This window comes from Curcuma longa, chromosome 21, assembly GCF_044706935.1.
Source record: "Curcuma longa cultivar G26 ecotype Majalengka, Jawa Barat chromosome 21, ITB_CL_G26_1.1, whole genome shotgun sequence".
Taxonomy (NCBI): Eukaryota; Viridiplantae; Streptophyta; class Magnoliopsida; order Zingiberales; family Zingiberaceae; genus Curcuma; species Curcuma longa.
Window position 1 is genome coordinate 3,551,607 of NC_133881.1, and position 22,851 is coordinate 3,574,457.

At 34.3% G+C, this 22,851-nt stretch overlaps 3 protein-coding genes across 3 annotated transcripts; all 3 read right to left on the reverse strand.

Annotated features, from left to right (window-relative positions):
• Positions 1-61: 61 nt before the first annotated feature.
• LOC141814516 (uncharacterized) lies at positions 62-999 on the reverse strand. Its single transcript, XM_074702472.1, has 2 exons — positions 338-999; positions 62-254 (listed from the first exon to the last, which is right to left on the reverse strand). The coding sequence occupies exons 1-2, from the start codon at positions 997-999 to the stop codon at positions 62-64; spliced, it is 855 nt and encodes a 284-aa protein (XP_074558573.1).
• A 3,823-nt stretch (positions 1,000-4,822) lies between these two features.
• Positions 4,823-5,812, reverse strand: LOC141814517 (uncharacterized). Its single transcript, XM_074702473.1, has 2 exons — positions 5,109-5,812; positions 4,823-5,018 (listed from the first exon to the last, which is right to left on the reverse strand). The coding sequence occupies exons 1-2, from the start codon at positions 5,810-5,812 to the stop codon at positions 4,823-4,825; spliced, it is 900 nt and encodes a 299-aa protein (XP_074558574.1).
• A 10,399-nt stretch (positions 5,813-16,211) lies between these two features.
• Positions 16,212-22,503, reverse strand: LOC141814530 (putative protein phosphatase 2C 15). Its single transcript, XM_074702485.1, has 8 exons — positions 22,119-22,503; positions 19,849-20,020; positions 19,602-19,755; positions 19,451-19,514; positions 19,233-19,340; positions 18,881-19,006; positions 18,518-18,750; positions 16,212-16,659 (listed from the first exon to the last, which is right to left on the reverse strand). The coding sequence occupies exons 1-8, from the start codon at positions 22,359-22,361 to the stop codon at positions 16,452-16,454; spliced, it is 1,308 nt and encodes a 435-aa protein (XP_074558586.1). The 5' UTR covers positions 22,362-22,503; the 3' UTR covers positions 16,212-16,451.
• Between the last annotated feature and the right edge of the window lie 348 nt (positions 22,504-22,851).

Sequence of the window (22,851 nt, forward strand, 5' to 3'; positions counted from 1 at the left end):
AAGATTCAAAGGAAAACTTCTTCAAATAATATTTATTTATTACATTTCATTAAGATCATGATCAATTATTCCCTCTCGGCTCATACTTGCGCGCCCACATCTGTTTGCGCTTTATAGTAAACTTGACCAGGTCCAGGCCGTTGAGCACCAGTCCCATGTAGGCCTCCTTCTTGAACACCACCTTCCCGTACACTGGTGCCACCGCCGATGCCGACCTCGCCACCGTCACTTTCTCCACGCACTTTCCCCATTTACTGTGTTTGTTACCGATCTAGATGATTAGTTATACATCATGCTTCAAATTCATTGATTTTAGGATTGATCGGTGAGAACGTACCTAGTGAAGTACTCTTCTATGTCTTCTTGGGTCAGAGGATATCCCCTGGAGAAGGTGATGAAGATAGATCGTTCGTCCTCTGGCGTCGTCGACAGCTCCGCGACGGCATCCATGTAGGACCTTGCCAGCGCCAGTGGTAACGGAGGAGGTGGCAGGTTCAGCCTGCGGGCTTCCGCTGCCGCTGCGTCGTACGAGGTCAAGGTAGCTTGCAAGTCGTCGTTGAAGATTACCGGGCCGATGCGGATGAGGTTATAGGCAAGGCCCAGAACGGCGGCGTCGCGGTGGCGGTGGAAGAAGTGGAGGTCGAGTGGGTGGGAGGCGAGGGAGGCGATGAGAGGGATGGCGCCGAGGGCTCCGAGGGTAGGGGGCTGGATCGGGGGCCCATCGCTGCGGAGGCAGTTGAGGATGGCCTCGGCGTCGGCGGCGATGCGGAGGACGACGGCGGGATTGTTGGCGTGGAGGCGGAGGTGGGCGAGAGCGTTTATGCCAATGTTCTCGAGCCACATGAGGAGGGAAACGACATTGCGGGCGACGGTGGAGGAGGTACCGAGGGCAACCAACTGGTCGTAGGCGGCGCGGTCGACCTTGTGGAAGAGGAGCAAGTCGCGGACCGAAATAACAAAATTCACCGGCGTGTAGAAAAATGAGGAAGAAGAAGTCATTTGACCATTGAAGAACTCGAGCAACAGAGGGCGGAGACTTGACCTTGATCTGAGCAACAGAGGACTGAAATAATAAAATTCACCGGCGTGTAGTTATAAGTCGATGATCGATCTTGATCTCGATGAGATTGCAAATGTGGAGAAAGCCATTGCAGCGGGCGGAGTCCATATATAGGGTTGAATGGGAGCGTGAGTGAATCGGCGCGAGCCTCCATGGAGACAGTGCACAGCGAGAGAGAACTCATCTGTTCATGCCCGGAACGGTGCAACAGATGGACGTCTCCGTTGCGCGGGAAAGATTACGACTGAATGAGGGATTATGGAATTCGGATTAACGGACCCGATTAAATTAATCATGACGTGCAATTTTTCTATTTATTAATCGTGATTTATTAAATTAATTGTTTTTCTTCAAAAAGATTTAATAAATTTATACTAAATATTTAAAATAATATTTATCACAGCATTTACTTTTAATAAAAGTTTAAATAAATTTTAGAAGTTAATTTAATTTATTTTTTAAAAAAATAAACTTAATTTTATAAGAACAAATATAGATTTACAAAAATAAATAAATTGATAAGTCTCTCATATGTCTCATTAATTGTTTCAACGATATTTTTTTAACTAACAAATCAAAATGTAGCTTATTAATAAGTTATCATTAAATAAATAAAATCTACATCCAGTAGATTAATGGTGGTGGTAAATTGAGTTGATTGATTAGGGCGAGAGGGATTGAACATAGTTGCTTTACTCACCAAGTTGATTGATTAGTTACTACAAATCAAGAAGACTTATTAAGATTTTAGTGTGTGTTTGATTTAAGTCATCAAATATAATTTTAGTTATGCATGGAATTACCAAATAATCACATAATCGAGGTTATAAGGTATAAAATATAATCTAATATTATCTGGTTCAAATTATTTATTTAGAGCGAATAAAAAATAATCAGTTTAATATTTATTATATTACTCTTAATTTAATTTATTTTTAAAATAAATTAATAATATTAATAATAATTTTAATGATGATTAAAAAATTAATAATAATAAATAAATAAATATTTTTTAAATTTAAAATAAATTTATATATTTTTAATATAATTATTTTAATAAAATAATTTATTAAAATAATTACTTTAATAAAATAATTCATTAATTTAATAAATATAATTTGTTAATTTAATTTTTTTGATATTTAAAAGAAAGTTATACATTTATTAATAAAATAATTCATTAAAATAATTATTTAAAAAAATAATTCATTAAATTAATAAATATAATTCATTAATTTTATTTTTTAATATTTAATATAAATATATATATTTTTAATAAAATAATTTGTTAAAATAATTATTTTAATAAATATAATTCATTAATTTTATTTTAATGAAATAATTTTTTTAAATAATTATTTGAATATAATAATTCATTAAATTAATAAATATAATTCATCAATTTTATTTTTTAAAATTTAAAATAAATTTAATATTTTAATAAAATAATTCATAAAAATAATTATTTTAATAAAATAATTCATAAAATTAATAAATATAATTCATTAATTTTATTTTTTAAAATTTAAAATAAATAAATATATATATTAATAAAATAATTTATTAAATTAATAAATATAATTCATTAATTTTATTTTTTAAAATTTTAAATAAATATATATATATTAAATAATTTGTTAAAATAATTATTTTAATAAAATAATTCATTAAATTACTAAATATAATTCATTAATTTTTTTGAAATTTAAATTATAAGTATTTAAATTAAAATTTATTAATTCATGTTCAATTAGATTTCACGGTACATTTTAATTAACTCAGTTTTAAAATCGAAGGATAATCATAAACAAAATTTCGTTAATTTTCAGAATCACAGAAAATCTTAGCCTGTCAAAGTAATCTATTTCCGAGTTATAACTCATTTACTGATGTGGCGATGAAGCTGCATTACTTGGGAATTGATCATATTAACCTGAACCAAACAAAGCTCTAAACGGGAGGATATGATAGGCTCTAAAGAAGAGATGATAAGAAAAGACTCTAGGGCTATCAATATTAAGGAAGAATCATATAATCATTTACTATCCTATATTTTTTTATTTCAGTTACTTTTATTGCGTTTCTTATTATTGTCTCTTTATACTTTTTGGGCTCCTTGATGACTTAGGCAAATCGGAGAGACCTTATCTGGGTAATTTTAAGAGAGTCCTATGATGTGTGTTACTCTCGTCATGAATCAATCATATTTTGCTTGAAGTTGATTTAAAGAAGTCAATTCCTGTAGCCGAGTCTTCATGCCAATTGAGTCCAACCTTCAGCCAAGCCCTCATGTCAGTCAAGTTCGACTCCTTCAACCAAGTCTTCCTACTCCTGCCGACTCTCCATTATATATTGAGTTCTTGTTGATTCACCACAAAAGTCAACTACATCACATTCCATGGGATTTGGCTTACCTCGTATTCAGGCCGAAACAATATATATATACACACACAAGTTTAAATAGTTATTTAGATGATTGTTATATACTTGGATTAGCTATAAGAGTATCCATATCTATGCTAATGTCTGGGTGTAATAACATTCAAATGATGTCAGAATCAATGTGGATGAGTGTTATAACATCCACATACTAAAGTTCAATTCTTTGAACTCAATTAATGAGAGTAGGCGTATTTGGCTTTCGGAGCATAATTGAGTTGGTTAGTGCAGAGCAGACTTGTTAAAGTAGGCAAGGGTCGATTTTCGACGAATTCAAACAATGTCCTCATCCATAGTAGTCACCTGCAACTTTCCAATTTTCCTCTTCACAAATGATCATGGAGTCGACTATATGGTGTCGCTGGGGTGGCGGTCTGGTGAATTCCACCTTTGTTGAAGAGTAAGTGTATTTATTTATTTAATATAAAATAAGAATAAAGATAGAATGAATGAACAATAAGACTAACAAATAATGAGTAATAATGTTAAAATGAATATAATTGAGTTAATAAAAATGATGTATTAATATAATATATATGTGACATATGGATACCTTGTTTTTTAAGGTGATATATATTAACGTTTAAACAAATACGGTGCCCTCACTTAAGTCTAGCAATTATGATTGTGATTAATATAGTGAAAACAGTTTTAATTAAATTGATAAATAAATATTTTAATACATAACAGTTCATATATATATAAATAATTTAAGCAATATACTCTTCCTTAGTAATCATCATAACTATGACAATGATATTAAAATAATAATATTTTTTTAAATGAAAAAAATGATAAATTGCACCCCTACTAGGCGTGATTAAGAGTTTTCCTTGTTGAAAAGTACTATATTGTATTTTATATAGGAAATATATATGAATATACACGTCTCTCAATATTTCTTAACAGCTTAATTTCGACGAGAGTAGCTTGCAAATATGTTGAAGAAGAACTTAATTTCTCTAAAAGTTTGAACTTGTTTAATTAATTTTTGATATTATAAACTGTCAAAGTACTAGTCTTTCATGCATCAATTAATTAATATTGCTGACCATATTATCAATTGATTAATTAATCAATTAATTAATACTGCAGCATATTAATATATAATTAATCAATTAATTTGCTAACTAATTAATTGATCTTAATTTGTAGTTAAATTTTAAAATTTAATTTCGATTTTACACCCTTAAGATTCACGTTTATTCAATTTATTGATTGTGGAAATCATGCAATTTTCTAATAATAAATTTATTGAATCAGAAAGGGTTTATCCATCCCATTCCCACCGATTCGCCACATGTCAAGATCTAATTGGAAGCTTCAGCTCCTCCGCTGCTCGACCCGGCGCGCCAACACTTGCTTCCCGTTGATGGCGAACCGGAACTCAACCGGGCCGTGGAGGACCAGCGCCACATACCCCTCCCTCTTGAAGACCACCCTAGCGCACGAGTGCGCCGACGACGACGACGCCGGCATCTCCTCGAACGCCACACGCTCCACACAATTCCCCCATTGCCTGCATGCTCAATTTAATTTAAACAATGTACGTACATGTCGATCGAATCGAACAAAGATTTCTATCGGAATTCTAAATCAAATCATTTACTTTTGGAAGTAGGCAGCGATCTCCTCCTCTGAGAGAGGGGATGCCCTGAGGAAGGCGATGACGAGGGAGCGCTCGTCCACCGAAGCCGCAGCCGTCGAAAATACCGGCATGAAGGGCCTCGCCAACTCCAGCGGCATCGGAGGTGGCGCGGTGTTGCATTGGCGGGCGTCCTCCACCGCCGCCTCGTAACGGCGGAAGGTGGCGAAGAGGGCGTTGTCGAAGAAGAACCTTCCGACGGCGAGGGTCTCGGCGATGCGCTCGGCGGCCTCGTGGCGATGGCAGTTGAAGAAGCCGCAGTTGATGGGGCCGATGGTGGAGAGGGAGGCGATGACGGGAATCGAGAGGACGACGGACTCCCGCGGGGGGAGGTAGGCACGGCGGAGGAAGTCGAGGATGGACTCCGCCTCGGCGGTGAGACGGAGGAAGGCGTCGTCGTTGAAGTTGTTGTTGAGGTAGGGGATGACGTTGATGCCGGTGTTGTCGAGCCAGACGAGGAGCGCGACGATGTTGCGGGCGACGAGCGGGGTGGCGCCGTGGGCAATCAATCTGTCGTAGATATCGCGGTCGATCCTGTGAAAGAGGAGCAGATTGTAAACGGAATTATAGCGGTTGAATTGTGAAAAAGATGTCGTCGTCATTGCTGCAGGGGTCGATGATCTTAATCTGGAAGTGTGGAAAAAAGCCATTGCAGGGGCGGCGTCCATAGATATAGCGTTGGAATGGACAATGAGAAACGATCAAAGTCCGGAGATGGAAAGAATTATATTAAAGAGGATCTTCGCGCCACGTGTCCACCATCGAGATCGAACAGATGAGAATAGATAGTTCTTTATAGGCAATATCCATTTGCAGAATAGAATGGAAATTTAATCCCTCTGCCGTCGACAGCATTTATCGCAAATTTAAAAATTATTTTAGAATTTTATTTTTAAAAAAAAAATCAATTATATCGATTCAATTTCAATTTTAAAATTTCTTATTTAATTAAATCAAATAAATCTAATAAATAAATTGCTATATAAATAAATTTATAAAATTTTAATTAAAAGATAAATCTTTTATAATATTTAAAATCAAATTAATTAATATTTTATTCATTCGAATCATTTAATTTTTATTTAAAAATTGATCAATTTAATTAATTAAAAAAATTATTTATTTAAATTTAATTCAATTTTAACTTAATACTTCAATTCTATCTGCCGCTGCTACCGGAGTGAATTGTGACTATGAGATGAGACCGAACAAAAGTAACGTGTCGCGTATTAAAGGAGTGGAATTTGAATTAGTCCGATAACAATTAACTAAAAATTGATTTAATATATCAAAAGACTATTAAAAGTAAATAAATAATCATACATTTTCTTAACTGATTTAATTCACTTTTTTCATCATATATTTATACTATAATTGTCTTAATTAATCTCTTGCCAAATATATGTTTACTTTTCGGTATTTTTTTTATTTTTTTTTTGTAAAAAGTGAAATCCGTCCACCTACACGGTCGGTCTCATGATCATCTGTGAAGAAGTAAATCGAAAAACTATAATTGATCACGACAGAAATATTACTTCGTTGAGATTCGAATTCTTTATCCTCTTTTATAAGTATGCTCCATTATAACCAATTCAATTATTACTTTTCAACATTTCATTCTATTATCATCGAGCTCTTAATATATCGAATAGGATATTATTTTTCCATAAAGCTTTCAAAAAAATCTTGGCGAAATAAATGAGTAAAACGTGGAGATGGATTAAAGTAGAATTCATTTTTATATTATTTTGGCGTGTAATTTGAGCCAAACCACAAGCTTATTTATTTATTTACTTAAAACTTTATGGAATTAACTTGTCTTATATATAATCATCTGCATTAATATTATTATAGCTTTTAATCAAATTCAATTATCATTATAATTTATATTAAAATTTTATCTGTTTATAAAACTTCTACTATTTCTTTATTTTTTAATATATTATAAAATAATAAAATTTTAAATTTATAAAAATCTATGAAATTATTTATTTTTGACAATTAAATTTTATATAAGTCAATAATTAAATTTATTTATAAATTAGTCCACAAATATTATTAAACGGACAAACCAAACTCATTAATTAATTAATACTTTATTAAATTAAACATCAAATTTATTAATAAAAGTCCGATTCATTTACTATTCTAAAAAGGCTTCTAACGTACAAGATGAATTTGAATATTTGTATTTAGGAGTGAGCAGTCCCTCAATATCCGAATTAATTGAAATATTTAAATCAAAATTGAATAATTTAAAATTTTTTAGACTAACTTAACTTAAAAAAAATCCAATAAATCAAACCCACAAAACATCAATTAATTAGATAAAAAAGTAAAATAATTAATTTTTTTAATCATAATTGATTGATAATAAATGGTCAAAGCACACGATAAATTATTAAATATTTTATTCAATTTTTAAAATTTAACATTTGAACAATCAACTACTAACACTATTGACTATTATTTTTGATTTAATCGATTTAATTGAATTTAAATTTTTAAAATTAGGACCGAAGTGAATTATCCAAATTAATAGATATTTAAAAAAAAGAATATAAATTTCTGAATTAACTAAATCCAACTTTTAAATTTTAATCGGTTCTACCAGTTAACTCTATTTAACCTACCTATTAGTCACCCTTAGTTGTATAACTATAGTTACAAGTTCATGCATCTTTTATTTGTATTTATAGGCTAACAAAATTAATTATAACTCAAATGTATTTATCTAGTTATAATAGAGAAATTCCATTTAACTACCGGATTGTAATTTTTTTTTTAACATCTCAATATCAGTGAATAGTATTATTATTTTTCAAAATTTTATAATAAAATTGATTGACCGTAATCGAGAATAATAAAATTGAAAATTTTAAAGTGATGGAATATTAAATATTTCATCGTTAATTTCCTTAAATTTGTTAGAGAACCTCACTAAAAGAAATAATTTTTTAGAGATAAAAATTTATGATGAAATATTTTCATTGTAAATTTACAACAAAATTTACAATGAATAATATTTTTATGGCTAATTAGCAACAACTTTTACAATAAAATCTTATTTGTTGCTAATTTTGTAATATATAAAATTCGTCGCAACATTTGCGATGAAAATTTATTTTCGTCACAGAATAACAAATACTCAATTTTGCTATGAAAATAATTTCGTCGTCAAATTGTGATGAAATTGGCGATGAAAAATTTATTCGTCGTCAATTTCGCGATGAATAAATATTTTTTTGTCACAGAATTTTATGACGAGCTATTACCCATGAAAATATTTTCGTCACTAAATTTGTCACCAAATAATTTTGTGATGATTTTTTTTCATCGTAAAATTCGTTGCAAATGATCTTTATTTTTCACTAGAAAACAAACATGATTTACCGACGGAAATAGCGACGGAATATAATTCCGTCGCTAATTTTAGCGACAGAAATTACTATTCCGTCGCTAATCAACTAATCAACGACGGATTTATTATTCCGTCGCTAAAACTAGCGACGGAAATTATTATTCCGTCGCTAATTAGCGACGGAAATTATTATTCCGTCGCTAAAGTCGCGAATTTAGGGCTCCGCCGACCCTTTCCTTTTCTTCCCGTGCGCGTTTCTTCGTTCTCGGCGAAAAATCCTTTCTCCAGCGCTCTCCTCCCTCCGGCACTCTCCTCTCTCGCGCACTCTCCTCCCTCCAGCAGTCTCCTCCCTCCGGCACTCTTCTCTCTCGCGCACTCTCCTCCCTCCGGCAGTCTCCTCCCTCCGACACTCTCCTCTCTCGCGCACATGCACTCCTGCGACCGGCGAGCTTCTTTCGGCTCTCTCCGGCCATCTCTCCTACCGGCGGCTTCCTCTCGGTTAGGTAAGCTTCTTTCGGCGAGCTTCTTTTTGTTCGTCGCGACTTCCTCTCGGTTAGGTCTCTGATGTTTATAAACTGATCTGCATCTGGTTTACTGTAAGCGAAGATTGAAATGGGAAATTCCGTTTGTTATTAATTTGTATTTTCTAGAATTAAACTGATCTGCATCTGGTTAAGTCTCTCTTTTAACAATGAAACAACAAAGTCTAGTATTTTCTAGAATTTTAATTTGTTACCAAGATGAAAATTTGATAGGAGTTAAGCTTTCTAATTTTTGCAGCTTCTGCACCTTTCTAATTTTTGCAGCTTAACCATGAAGAGTTAAGCTTAGAAAAGGTTTGATTTAGCAGTGAAATGTTTGGAACTTAACCATGGCGTGTGGATCTTTCTCCGTTTGTTATTTCTTGCAATTAAGACAACCAAAGCCCTTGAAATTGGTCTTTGTAGCAATTAAAGATGATACCCTGAGAGAAGATAGATATTTAGCTGGAATAAGTGTCTAAATCTCTGCTGTGCACTGGTTCTAAATGACCTTGACTTTGCAGCTTGCATGTGCTATCCAGATTTTGACAAATCCACTAATATTGCTTATACAGAAGGCTTCCTTATTTTGGATGGTTTCTATCATTATGGATACACTAATATATGTTATCTTTATAGTATTTTTTTCATTATAGTATTTTTCCCCTCTTTTTCATTTATGATTTTGCAGATATAGCTATGTCTGATCAGGCAGCAGCACCAGGTGGCAGGACAGTTTTGAGAGTTATTGGCGGTTGGTAAGTAATGGTGTTATTCTTACTTTTTAGGATATATAATTTGTTTTATAATATATGTCTAACATTTACATGGTTTATAATGTAGTTTTACACCAGAAGGCCATAAAGTTACAGGATATATTTCTAATAAGTTCCGTGAGCGAGTATGTCGTTCAGGGCATACTTAGAGGCATGTCGATGAGGGCATGCGCAACTTCTACTACGACGAGTTTTTGGTTAGTCATTTTAACCACCTTATAATGAAGTTTTTTTATTTAGACTAATTATTTTTTTTTCTTGCAGAAAAAATATACTTTTGAGCCAGGACGTGAGCGGGAGTTTCAAGACGCCTGGAATGCTGCTGCTGGCAAATTATATAAAGATCTGCTATATAAATGCAGATCTAAGGGCACCAGACCATCTTGGATCCCAGAGGAAGTGTGGGCTGCATGGCAAGCAGTATGGCAAGCAGAAAGACGGATTAGCGACGGAATTAGTCCGTCGCTAATTGGTAGATTTTTTGTGGTGTACTAAACTAGGACCTCTTTTTTTTTTTTGAGCTAATATAATCATATCACACTTGTTCGTTACCATGTAAACATGCTCATGTTCTTTTGTTCCCATTAGCTAGATAGTAACTTTCGTTCATATATAGACATAATACTATTTGTTATATTATTTCTAGTTTCAAGGGTGGCAGTGAAAGCATAAGTGGGGCAGTGGCAGTGTCGAAAGATGATTGTGCATAGGAGGATAGTGGTGGTTTTGATTTCAAATTGATAGGAAACTTCTGACATCTTGTTGCTCTCCATGTGCAATATGATCATTCAATACCACTTGAGCTAGCTTTTGGTCCAAATAGACTTTAGATTGAGATCTATAGAAATGGCATGCTCTCTCCTCTATGTTGAAGGGTGCTTCACAGTCTTCAAAAGGTTGAGCTTTATTGCTAGAAATATCTAATTCAGTTGCAGAATACTCAGAATTGGAGATGATTATATTATTTGCTACACTTCTGTTCTCTGAAGCGCATTCAAAGTGATTGATCTTGGTCACACTAGGGGGCTCAGGTTCATCTTGTTGCTCTCCATGTGCAACTTTGGCATGACTTGATAATATTCTCTAGGGCATTAGGAAACCGGAAGGAAACTGTGTTGTGTGTATGACTTGCTCAAAGTTCTCAACTGGCATTCTTGTGTTCTCAACTGGATTCCTTATTTAAGATGGTTTCTATCAACATGGATACACTAATATATGTTACCTTTGTAGTATTTTTTCATTATAGTATTTTTCCCTCTTCTTCATTTATGATCAGTAGCTGTTTGCAAGGTAGGTTAGCATTTCTATTACTTTTAATTTTTTTTAAGTTATTACTTGTAAGCATGCATTATTCAAATAGTTTGTTATAATTAAATTATTACTAACCTATTTTTATTGTCTTTTTTGTAGGATCTTCTCTTTTGGCTGGGCTTGTTTAGATAAGTTTTTGATATATTATTGTATTTTGACATTAGATACAGTATCAGTCTATCTACATATTTGTGTTGTATTCAGATATTATTGTATTAAGATTGTATTAATGTTGTATTCAGATATTTTGATATATGGTGTATTCAGATTAATGTGATGTATTTTGATATGTGGTGTATTTTGATATGTTGGTGTATTTTGATATGTTGTATCTAAAGATTAATGTGATTGTAATATTGTATTTAGAGATTTTGATATATAAATAGGAAATTCAGAAAAATAAAATAAATTATACTAAAAAAATAAATTAATAGCGACGGAATGATAAAAAATGATTTTTTTTAAATTTTTTCTTTAAATTAGCGACGGAATTTTAATTCCGTCGCTAAAAACAATTTTTTTAAATTTTTTTCTTTAAATTAGCGACGGAATTTTAAATTCCGTTGCTAAAAATGATTTTTTTTTAAATTTTTTCTTTAAATTAGCGACGAAATTTTAATTCCGTCGCTAAAAACAATTTTTTTTCTTTAAATTAGCGACGGAATTTTAATTCCGTCGCTAAAAATGATTTTTTTAAAAATTTTTTTCTTTAAATTAGCGACTGAATTTTAATTCTGTTGCTAAAAATGATTTTTTTTTATTTTTTTACCTTTAAATTAGAGACGGAATTTATAAATCCGTCGCTAATTAGCGACGGAATTAAAATTCCGTCGCTAATATTTAGAGACGGAATTATATTTTTCGTCGCTATTAATTAGCGACGGAAACTAATTCCGTAGCTAAATTTAGCGACGGAATTAAAATTCCATCTCTAATTAGCAACGGAATTTTAATTCCGTCGCTAAGATGACATCAGCGACCGAATTTTTTACGACGGTCGATTTCCGTCGCTAATCGGTCGTTAACCTCGCTTAGCGACTGAATAGCGACGGAATTGGTCCGTCGCTATTTCCGTTAATTTTTGTAGTGTATATTTCCTTTTAGGTTTTATTTTAAAAATATTACACATTCAAATGTCAAAATAAATAAATTTTATTTAAAAAAATTAAATGAACATCATAAAAATTAGTCACTATCATTAAACGTTCAGGTTCAAATACATTTAATTTGTTTTAAAATTGAATATAATATTGTCAATTAGAATCATATATATTTATGCAAGATATTAATTAAGTTTTAAGATGATATATTTGTAAAATAAAATATATAAAGTAAATAAGTTCAACACTCTTATTTATTTATAAAATAACATTTTATTATTTTAAGTTATGTTAATGTATTTAATATATAATATAAATCTAAACGGCAAGAAAAACTAATAGACATGGCAATGCTTACGTAGCACTTGGGCGATATGTCAGGTTCACATGTGACGTGACAATGCCACATGTGGACAGGGAGAGATGACTGAACTGCTGATTACTGACTGGGCAAATGGATGACAACGATCTGGAACGCATGTGATGGATCGCAGGTGACGCGATCTGGAACGTTGGATCGCAAAGAGTCGCAATTTAATCGTTAGTGATAAGACTTGATCTGAAATCAAATCGAATGCATCATTGGATCCAAATCTAACGGCTGATGACAAAAGAGAGCTCTGATTAAAGGGTGATCTAAAGGGTACTTACAACCTCCAGATCGAACAACCCAAATAAATTCTGTCCAAAAGTCACAGTTACTCATAAAGAGTGTTCTACCTCTTCACTTTGTATAAATAAATCCTTCTAGATGCTGAAAAAATTATCGAATCATCGAATCAACTCATCCATTGAAGCATACATCTCATCTTGTGCATTTGGAGTTCAAAAAGCTTATGAAAAAGTTCACTGGTCTCGAAATTTAAAGTGCTATTATTTCGAGATATTGTATCTTGGGAAATGAATTGTTGCTATCCATAAATACCTGTAGCAGAGCAATATCATTCTATGGAGAGAGTGTTAAACACTAATCTCAATGATCTGATATCAATTTGCATCCTCTCTGACATCCATTGATAAACAGTAACTAATTTAACTATATATGCCTCAGGGCAATATCTCCACACTCACTCTGTATATCTGTCTCCACGTTTGTCAGACTCCACTCGCGACATATGGACATTAATATATATGCGAAGCATAGAGATCCCTGAACAAATTCCTCCCTCGGTAGCAAAAGCCACGCTAGTGCCATTTATTTGCGGTGTATCAAAATGGAATGCATGACAGTAGTGCCAGTTCCATGTTAGCTGCAGAATATTCCTCCTTCCCAAACATCAAGAGGCTCAGCTCAATTCGAACATGCCCATGGCAGAGTGCATGTTTATCTCTTATCGATCGGTGTTCTAAAGCTCATCACAGTGTAGTACGATCGAACTTGGAGGATTTTTATGAGAATTAAGAAGCTAGAATGTATAAATACGTAACTAGAGACAATGTGAAGCACATTTGCTGAATTTGTAATAATATAATTAATATTAATTAGCGCTAGTGACGCATTGTTACAAACACAAGCAGTGCGTAGTACTGCAAGTGGAAGCATCATGCATGTTATGTTAACTACATTACTACTTCTCCGAAGGAGCAGAAGTATGGACAGAGAGAAAGAAAGGGGTCGACCTACGCACGCACGCAGGCACGCACGCAGAGATCTCGGACCATACACCTCAATTCCCCCGCATTGCATACGCTACAGCAGCGAGCTAAATATTGTCTTAGTCAGAGGCGGAGCTGATTAAGGAGATCTAGCCGATCGAGGGAGCTCTCGCTCCCTTGCACCATTAACGCTCGAGGTAAACACCATTTGATGATCCCCAGGACCGCCGCCGCCGCCGCTATGGGGGAAGCCCGACTGCAACATGTTGATGGAGGCCAAGAGCTAGAAATAAAGCTCGAACTGTGAAGAGGAGGAAGAAGAAGAAGAGAGTAATTAAAGGCAATGATAGTAGCATAGGAAACGAGGAAATGAAAGATGAAAAAGGGAGGATGGACATGGTGGACTGCAAAGGCAGCATGGTGGTGTGGTAAATTCAAGGCGCACTTAGCACGGACTTCAAAGGAACGTTTGCGTTGGGGGCGAAAGGTTTCGTACGTACGTGGACTGCAGAGAGAGATGGAGGTATTAATGTATTAGGAAAAAATAAAAAACATAAAACGGACTTCTTTGTTGTTGTTTTTAATCCTCTTCGAACAAATACATAACTATTTATACTTATTAAAATATAAATATTAAATAAATTTATAGGGTAGTAATTATAATTTTATAACTATTATAATACATATTTAATTTATTTAAAAATATTTATATTATAATTGCTATAATGTGAATTCAATTATATCCATCTAAAATACATATTTAATTATTAAAAAATATTTACATTATTGCAGCTATGATTTTGTAATTACTATAACATATATAGTAGTTACGGTTTCATAACTATTACAACGCATTCGATCGATTCAAAATTTAAGTCGGAGATAATAATGTAAAACAATATAAAGGACAGTTGTATAATTATTCATATTTGAATAATATGATGTTATGATATGTGTAGTAATTACGATTTCATAGTTATTATAATGTGTTTGATTAGTTTAGAATTTAGACAAAAAATAATAATAAAAATAATATTGAATAATATTAGAAGGTAGTTGAGTAATTATATACAATTGAATAATAAAGTAGCACTTGTTTTTGATAATTAAAAAAAAATAACCTTTTGATTTTTGCCCTTGGAAAAATTGGCAAAGGAGAGGGACTTTTGCCCCAATGCAACAACCCATTTTACACGAGGGCAAACAGTCAACGAAATATTTTGCATCCGTGAGAATTAACTTCAAAATCTAAGTCATAAATAATGGCGAAATCAAGATTTATAATCAGCTTGGGCTACATATTTTTCAATGAAAAATAATAAAGATTAATCCCGAATTGATAATGTAATAATTTTGTTTATCCGTCGAGATAATCTTCTATGAAAATCATAATAAATCTTGGGCCAGACCTGAGCTGACTATAGGTACATTTGTATTTGGTTCCGTGGTTATAAAGATCATAGCACACACTTCAACAAAAAGTGAAATCCATCATCTCAACGGTATCATACGATCGGTGTCATGATCATCTGTGAAGAGGTAAATTAAGAAGCTGTAGTTTATCACGACGGAGAAGGACATTATCTCGACTTCATCGGTATTCGACTCTTGCTCATTTCAACAAATTTACTCCGTCAAAACTAACTCAACTATATCCCAGAGAAAAGGTGATAGCACACACGCTTTACATGTATAGTGCTCATGCAAGTATGCATTGCCAACATGAGAGACAGATCAGCACGAGATTGGTATGATGTAAATAAGTATTATGTGAAGAAAAAACAACCCTTCAGAATAATTGAAAGCTAAGAACGAAAAAGCATATTAGGATTCCTTACCTCTAGTTCTAAATAAGTTTTTGATAATTTTCAATATATCACATTAAATGCATGAACATCTATTATTCTCTTTACAACAAAAAAACTTTACATTTTAAATCTCATTATTAATTAATTACCGATCACACCCACATATTTAATTTCAAGAGAAAAAACTACTTTTAAATGTTCACTACTATTCTTAAATTAAAAACCTCAATGATTCAATTTTTTATTTAATTTTTAGTTTCACGAACCTCTTCAAAAATTTTACGTTGCAGATGCCGTAAGCATGCAGTAGACTTATGCGCGCGCGCGCGCGCGCGCAGATTTGAACGTAAGTATGCAGTGCAATACATTGTTAATGAAAAGCTACTGAGGAAGGAAGCTGCATAACAGAAAGAATAACTTAAAGAGAGTATGAGAGAGACGTAAAATTGTAATATGAAATAGTTACCCACTTAATAATTTTGTATTCCTGAGCCTCTAATCTTCTTAAACTAATAAACCTAACATCCATGATAATATCTAATTTTAACTTTAGAATTATATATATATAAATTATTGATACCATAACAATACAAGTACAGCAATATTGATTTCCATACTTATTAACTTGCAACCGGCAACAAGTAACCAAAGGAGGGAAAGGAAAAGAGAAGCCCAAGTTCCTACCACAACAACCCACCACCTTATAGGGACATGCATTGATGCTGCTTCTCAAACCCAGAATAAAATGATGACGAAGCCAGCCCACAAGAAATGAATACACAAGAACTAAAAAAAATCTAGAGGGGAGAGGGGAGAGGGGGGAGGCTATAGCACCTAAACTCCAATCGGGCGTTTGCCTTCCATAGCATCCTTTTTGATGCGGCAATCGGCACAGAGGAAGGGACCTTCCCAAGGCTTTGAGCTGGTGGAGAAGATGGAGCCAGCGTGAACAGATACCCCTTCGCTGGGGGCAAGGTGCGTCTGGCATATAGCGCATGTAAAAACATTCCATGTTTTTTCTGCGGATGAGTCGCTTCCTAGCCTGCAAAACAAGTGGAAATCAATATTTGCATGGATTTGAGTTGAGTATCCACAGGAATTGCATCCTCATATGATCATCTAAGAAGGAAAGAATTGCAGATATTTATCCCTCGTCGATAATACTCGTCTATATTGCTACTACAGTTGTCTTTGGAATCAAACTATCAAGGTTTTTCAGAAATAGCATTTGATAGTCAGTTTGACTTTGTTTTCAAGACTGCTTGTCTGTCTGTTCCTGCTCTGCCAGTTGAACCGTCCAACATCCTGTTCGAGCAGGATTTGCCTATTCATCTAACTGGTCTGGGACTGTTTGGCTTTTGGTTCACCAGTTAACTGGATGAACAGGTCTATATATCAATAAAAGGCCTAGCTTTGAAAACACTGTTTTTTCAAATGGAAAATTTTATGCCAAAAACTACCAGAATACAAATTAGAATTAGAACGAGTAATTAGTCCCAAAAAATGGACAACCTCATAAATATGTTAAAACCCAATACCCCAGTCAACCCAAAAAAGCCAAAGCACTTACAGGACCTCTTGGTATTTAAGCACATTTTAGAAACCCTTATTTGAAGGTCTGGAACTAAGACACAGTTTTCTCTCTCTCTCTCTCACTATTCTGTCTTTAGCATCCCCTCTAAAGACCCAACATAGTCAAAGATGATGAACTAGCTTAGCTCTAAAACCATGTTAAAGCCTAAGATGAAGTGCAATCTAACAAAAAATGCTGACACTTTAGGTGAAGGACCTCTTTTAACTATATTTTAGAAACTCTCGTCTTAAGATGTGAGACCATGAAGTGGAGTTTTAGTCACTTCTCACTTTCTACTCTCTATAACAAAATGGAACACTTCCATATAATGCCATGAATTGGACAATCTGCTTGCATTGGCACTATTCACTTTGTTTAATGGGTCCATAGACCTCCATTTCGATTAACAAGTTTTCATATATTGCAAAATGGTCAAGTTTGTAAGACCTTCTGATCCAAATTCATGACTATCTGTATATTCATATGAGATTTTTTACATATGTAATTTTTTTTGTCAAGAGATGGACCCATCTGGGTCACTTATATAAAAAAAAAATGATCAAGAAACAAAGGGATTAGAGTGCTTATGAGAGACGCACTACAGAGAATTGAACCCAAGCCAATTGGCAGATCCATATAAAAAAACTAGCTTAGACTCCTTCTAAGCGCCTCCTTGGCCAAGCAGTTGGCAACTACATCTAGCAGTATGTGTAAATCTAATGTAATAAAAATGCATATATAGATAGATGCAATGGGATAAAATGCAAGCGACCAGGATAAGTTAAAGCCAAGCGTGACTCCGAATACTACTTTAAGCTGCTAATTTCCACTTCTAGAATGACAGCGACCAGGATAAAATGCACCACCAAGACCCATTTTCCATAAGCACAGATTGACAACCACATCTGAGTTTAGAGCCTTCTAAATAGTCAGTTGGTGATCTAATGTCTTAGCCAGGCATTCGGCCAACCCAAATAAAATTTGTTTGGACATAGAGGCCATCTGCTACCTGTCAAAAGCATAAGTGCAGGATAGGATACTACACCTTGATCTTGTTTAATTTACATATGCAATTTGATCAACTAATTACCACAACCATTGACTAGATACTAATTCTTAGAATCTTGAAGCCAGAAGTGATAAACATGAGTATAGGATATGATAAATATATCGTGCGCTAACTATGCTCCTTTGCTTATACATGTGTACTATAAGTGTTGATGGTTTGGTTCTGGCGTTGGAAGAGAATAAGAGTAAAAATGAGCTACTTTAGCATGAAAACTCTGACAAATAACAAAAACTTGAAATTATCTTCCAGAAAGGTTACCTTTCAGAAAGCATTGCGGAACCCTCCTCAAATATTTCTTCAACTATACCAACAGCAGATAGCTTCTTTGCTAGCTTATTAGTAGAATCCTTTGAACTTTTTCTGAAGATGAAAGATTTGAATTTGTTAACCTTTTTCGGTGTAGATTGAGGTGGTTCCGAATGATCAGGTTGAGCAATGTCAACAACAATACAAGTTGTATCATCTTTCAAACCCCTTGTCCTAAGTGCTTCCTGCTAGCCAAGATTCAAAATTAGCTAGTTGTTTTAGATCACAATTGAATAATTGCTTACACCGACAAAAATTTTAAGGAAGCATGATGATGTAATAAATCTCTGAGACAATTGGGAAAATCTTAATCACCTTAACAACTAGTCTAGCAGCAAGCTCTGCAGGCAAACCTCGGCAAGAGTTTGCAGCCATTTCAGAAGTCAAGGCATCCCAGATACCGTCTGAAGCAATTATAAGTCTTCCTCCAGTATTTGACAGCTGGTATAAAAATAAAGCTCTTAGGACAAGTAAGATATTCAAAAAGCTAAAGTTTGAAATTCAATTCAACAAAAAAAGGAGTGGAAGTAGAATGAATCAACGAGAATGTAGGGATACTCAATCCAGCTTGATCCTCTATTCAAGCATTTATATAAGCATTGATATCTTTAGAGCATGTATGACATACTCCTTATGAACAAGGAAAAAAGTTGATGGGGATAAATACCTTGACTTGCTTGACATAAGGAACAGGGACAATAAATTCTCCAACATCCATATCTCCTATAGATCTGGATAGGCACAATCCTCCTGGCCAACAGCGAAGGGGACCAATCTGAAAAGAAGATATAAAATCTGAGAGAATTATTATCAAGCACTAGAGTAATCATGGTCTCGTAGACAATCCAAAAGATTTTTTTTCATCAAAATCAAATTAAAACACACCTCAGCACCACCAACAATGCTGAGCCTCCCTACTTCACCTCCACTAGCAGTCACACGTTCCCGCCTGTCCATAGCCGATTAATTGAATTCGTGAGCGTGAGATATAGGAAGAGCTAACTAATTTCTGTTTACAAACAGCAACAATACCCACTCTTCAATATTTTCTTCAAGCCTGTGATCAACAGTTAGTGAAGAAACTACCCCTCCCTGTGCATCTAAGATACATCGAGAGTCTCCAACTGAAGCAACAGTAATTGTCCATCCGTCAATTATTACAAATGTGACAGTGGTTCCAGATGTTTGTCCTGATAAATAACATGGAACAGGTAAAATCAAATTTTATATTTAGTCAGACCATTAAGAGAAAGGTTGCCAGGAAGAGGGAAGTAAAAGTATGCCTTTTCTCTGGAACTCTTTATCAGTCTTGACAAATCCAGCCACCAAAGCACGAGGTAAAGCTTGAAGCCATTCTTCCCGTCCAAGTCCACGGGGAATTGCACTCATAACATGATTCAACAAGTTATCTCTAGTATATATTGCTGCAGCATTACCATTATGCCCATCAAGGACCTTAAAGAAAATGAAACATCAATCAGTTCACTCATATGCACAATGCAACTAACCATCATGACACGTCACCTTATAAGCTAGCATTACAAGATGCTCTATAGTAGAGACTTTTAAGCATATGGGATAAAGATTCTTATTTGAAATGCTTGTTTCAAAATAATAAATCAGCAAAGATAGCAAACACTCAGTGACCTTCTCCACCCTCATTGAATGAGCAATGGACTGATTCACTACGCAGAAAATGTGGCTTCACAAGTCAACAAACCCACAATTATAGATTTTATATAATCCATCAGATAGATTCAAAGCAAATTGGAAGTATGACACTCTCTTAAAAATAGGAAAAAATTGAAATATCCTTGGTCAAATAGATCAATAACCTTCATTCTATTAGGATCAAAATCACCGTTCTACTTCATGATATTATTCACCTTTCAAATCAACATTTAGTGAAATTTCAATAAGATTATTAATTTTCAAGACTGATCAGAACCTTACCATGTTAGCCAAATGCATTCACATTCTAATTGATCAATCACCTTATATCCTCAAGGTAATAAAAGAACTCCTTCCCCACAACATGGCTTTTGGTTGGTTTTTTTTTTGTTTTATGCACAAGATGCCTTTTGGTGTTAAATTAGATTTCTTCATCAATTCTTCCTTCTATAAATGAATGCACAAGATGTTGGTGTTAAATTAGATTTCTTCATCAACTATAAATGAATGTTTGAACGTTTTAGGAAACTTGATATATGCTTTGAGAATGCTCCATATTTGACAATCATAAGTTAAGTTTTAGCTTTGACCTTCCATTTGCTTCTAGGCTTCATTTGCTTTTCTCAAAAATACCTTTTTATGAGGAAATCCAAGTAGATTTCACCCTTATATTTAGTAAACATACACTGATGAGAATTCCAGGTGGATTTTCTTGCACTTAATTGTACATACACTAATGACTTGACTAGGTCAATGTATAAAAAGATGATGATGAGTCCAAACATCAACTAATATGTGGACAAACCTTGGCCCATCGCACTTTTGATTTTTTCATAGCAAAGTGTTGTTACATCATTTTTATGATTCTAATAAACGCATCAATGTGTTTATATTTATATATTTGAAATCTTATTTATAGAATTCATATTGATTTAAATATTATGTTTCAATATTTCATTATTTTACTGTATATATTAACAAAATATTTATGATCATTAGGCCAAATCATAATCAAATAGCAAAGGTCAAATAGTTCAAGCTTCGGACTTAAAAACATTGATGGTGAATGAAGCCTTGTGGCTCGTGAAGTGAAGAGAAATTCATTACCCAATTAAACCTAGACTTGGAAACAGAAACCGTAAAAAGCTTAGCTGATGCAGGGGGCCAAAATAGACGTTTGTAACTAACAAATAAAAGCCAGTAAGAATAAGATTAACAATGAGACCATGTGTTTTCTCATTTTCAGAAATCTGAAAGAAATGACCTAAACAATCTGAAAATAATGGGCAAAAACTAATTAGGTGGATTCCAAAGGCAGAATCCCGATGCCTATCTTATTTACTACGACTTTTATTTTGTTCACACTTATCATTAATTAGCAACTTGAAAATATTATTTTTATTATTATTTTGCAATCGGCATGGATTTGAGCACTTCTAGAAGCTCTAAAGTCTACTAGGTACACATACATACCGAACAATTAAGTCAAAGAAAATCTAAATCCTATAGGATTTCTCTCCGCCGACCCTCTGTTTTAACTTGCCTCCTGACTGTTGAAAACAATCTACCATTTTGGCCGATGAATAGAGCACATCTATATCCTTCATTCCTTTAAAATATTGAGACACAGATCTATAGCGGACTTACATATTCTCAATAAGTCAAGAAGTAGTTTAACCGAAGACCCAATTGATAAGCATTTTCTACAGCTATTTATCTGGTAGAAGCCCCGCATGGAACTACATTATAATGATACTATGAGCAGTGCCAGAATGGAAATGGAGCAAATTTCCCACCTAGAAGACAACTACTAACTTACTTCTTCAATCATGTGATACAACAAGTAAAACCCCTAAAAGAAAAATAGAAAACAGGTGCCTACCGAAAAGACGGAGAAGCAGGAGGAAGCGTCGCCGGCGACGCGCTGGCAATCGGTCCGGATGAGGAAGTAGTCCTCCCCTTTCTTGGACTGCGCGGCGCATCCGTACCGCACCCGCGGCCTCTCCATCTTACCCATCCTCGCTTCCTCCCCGATCAGAAGCGCCAGCGGCACCATGCTGCTACTTTTCGCGTGGCGCCGCCGCGCTTCTCCGCCGCCGTCCTCCAATCTCACGCGAGCCGCCATCTCCGCCGCCCTAGGAATTCATCAAACAGCGTAGATCTGGCGGCCGCGGACGAAGGGGGGATGAAGGGAAGAAGAAGAAGAAATAGGCGAAATAATGAAATAATCAGGACCAAGACCACCAGTCCACCCCCACAACGCGCAAACGCCGACTCCCTTCTCTAAACAAATCGAGGAATATGGATATATAATATACACTCCAACAGTATATTTTGCGGGCCAAAATACAAAAGAGGGTACCTTAATTTTTTAAAATTACCAAAAGGGTGTTTATTTTTTAAAAACATCTAAAGGATGCATCTTAAACCTTTATACATCTAAAATACCTTTCTTTTTCTAAATAATCACATGCATGTAACGTTTAAATAACTAATGTGGTGAAAAAATAAAGATAATTTATTACTCAACAAAGGGTAGTGTAATAAATGATAGATCGATGTTCCAGTTGAGATCGCCTCTTGGACGAGCAGCCGACCATCTAGTTGAGAAGTTG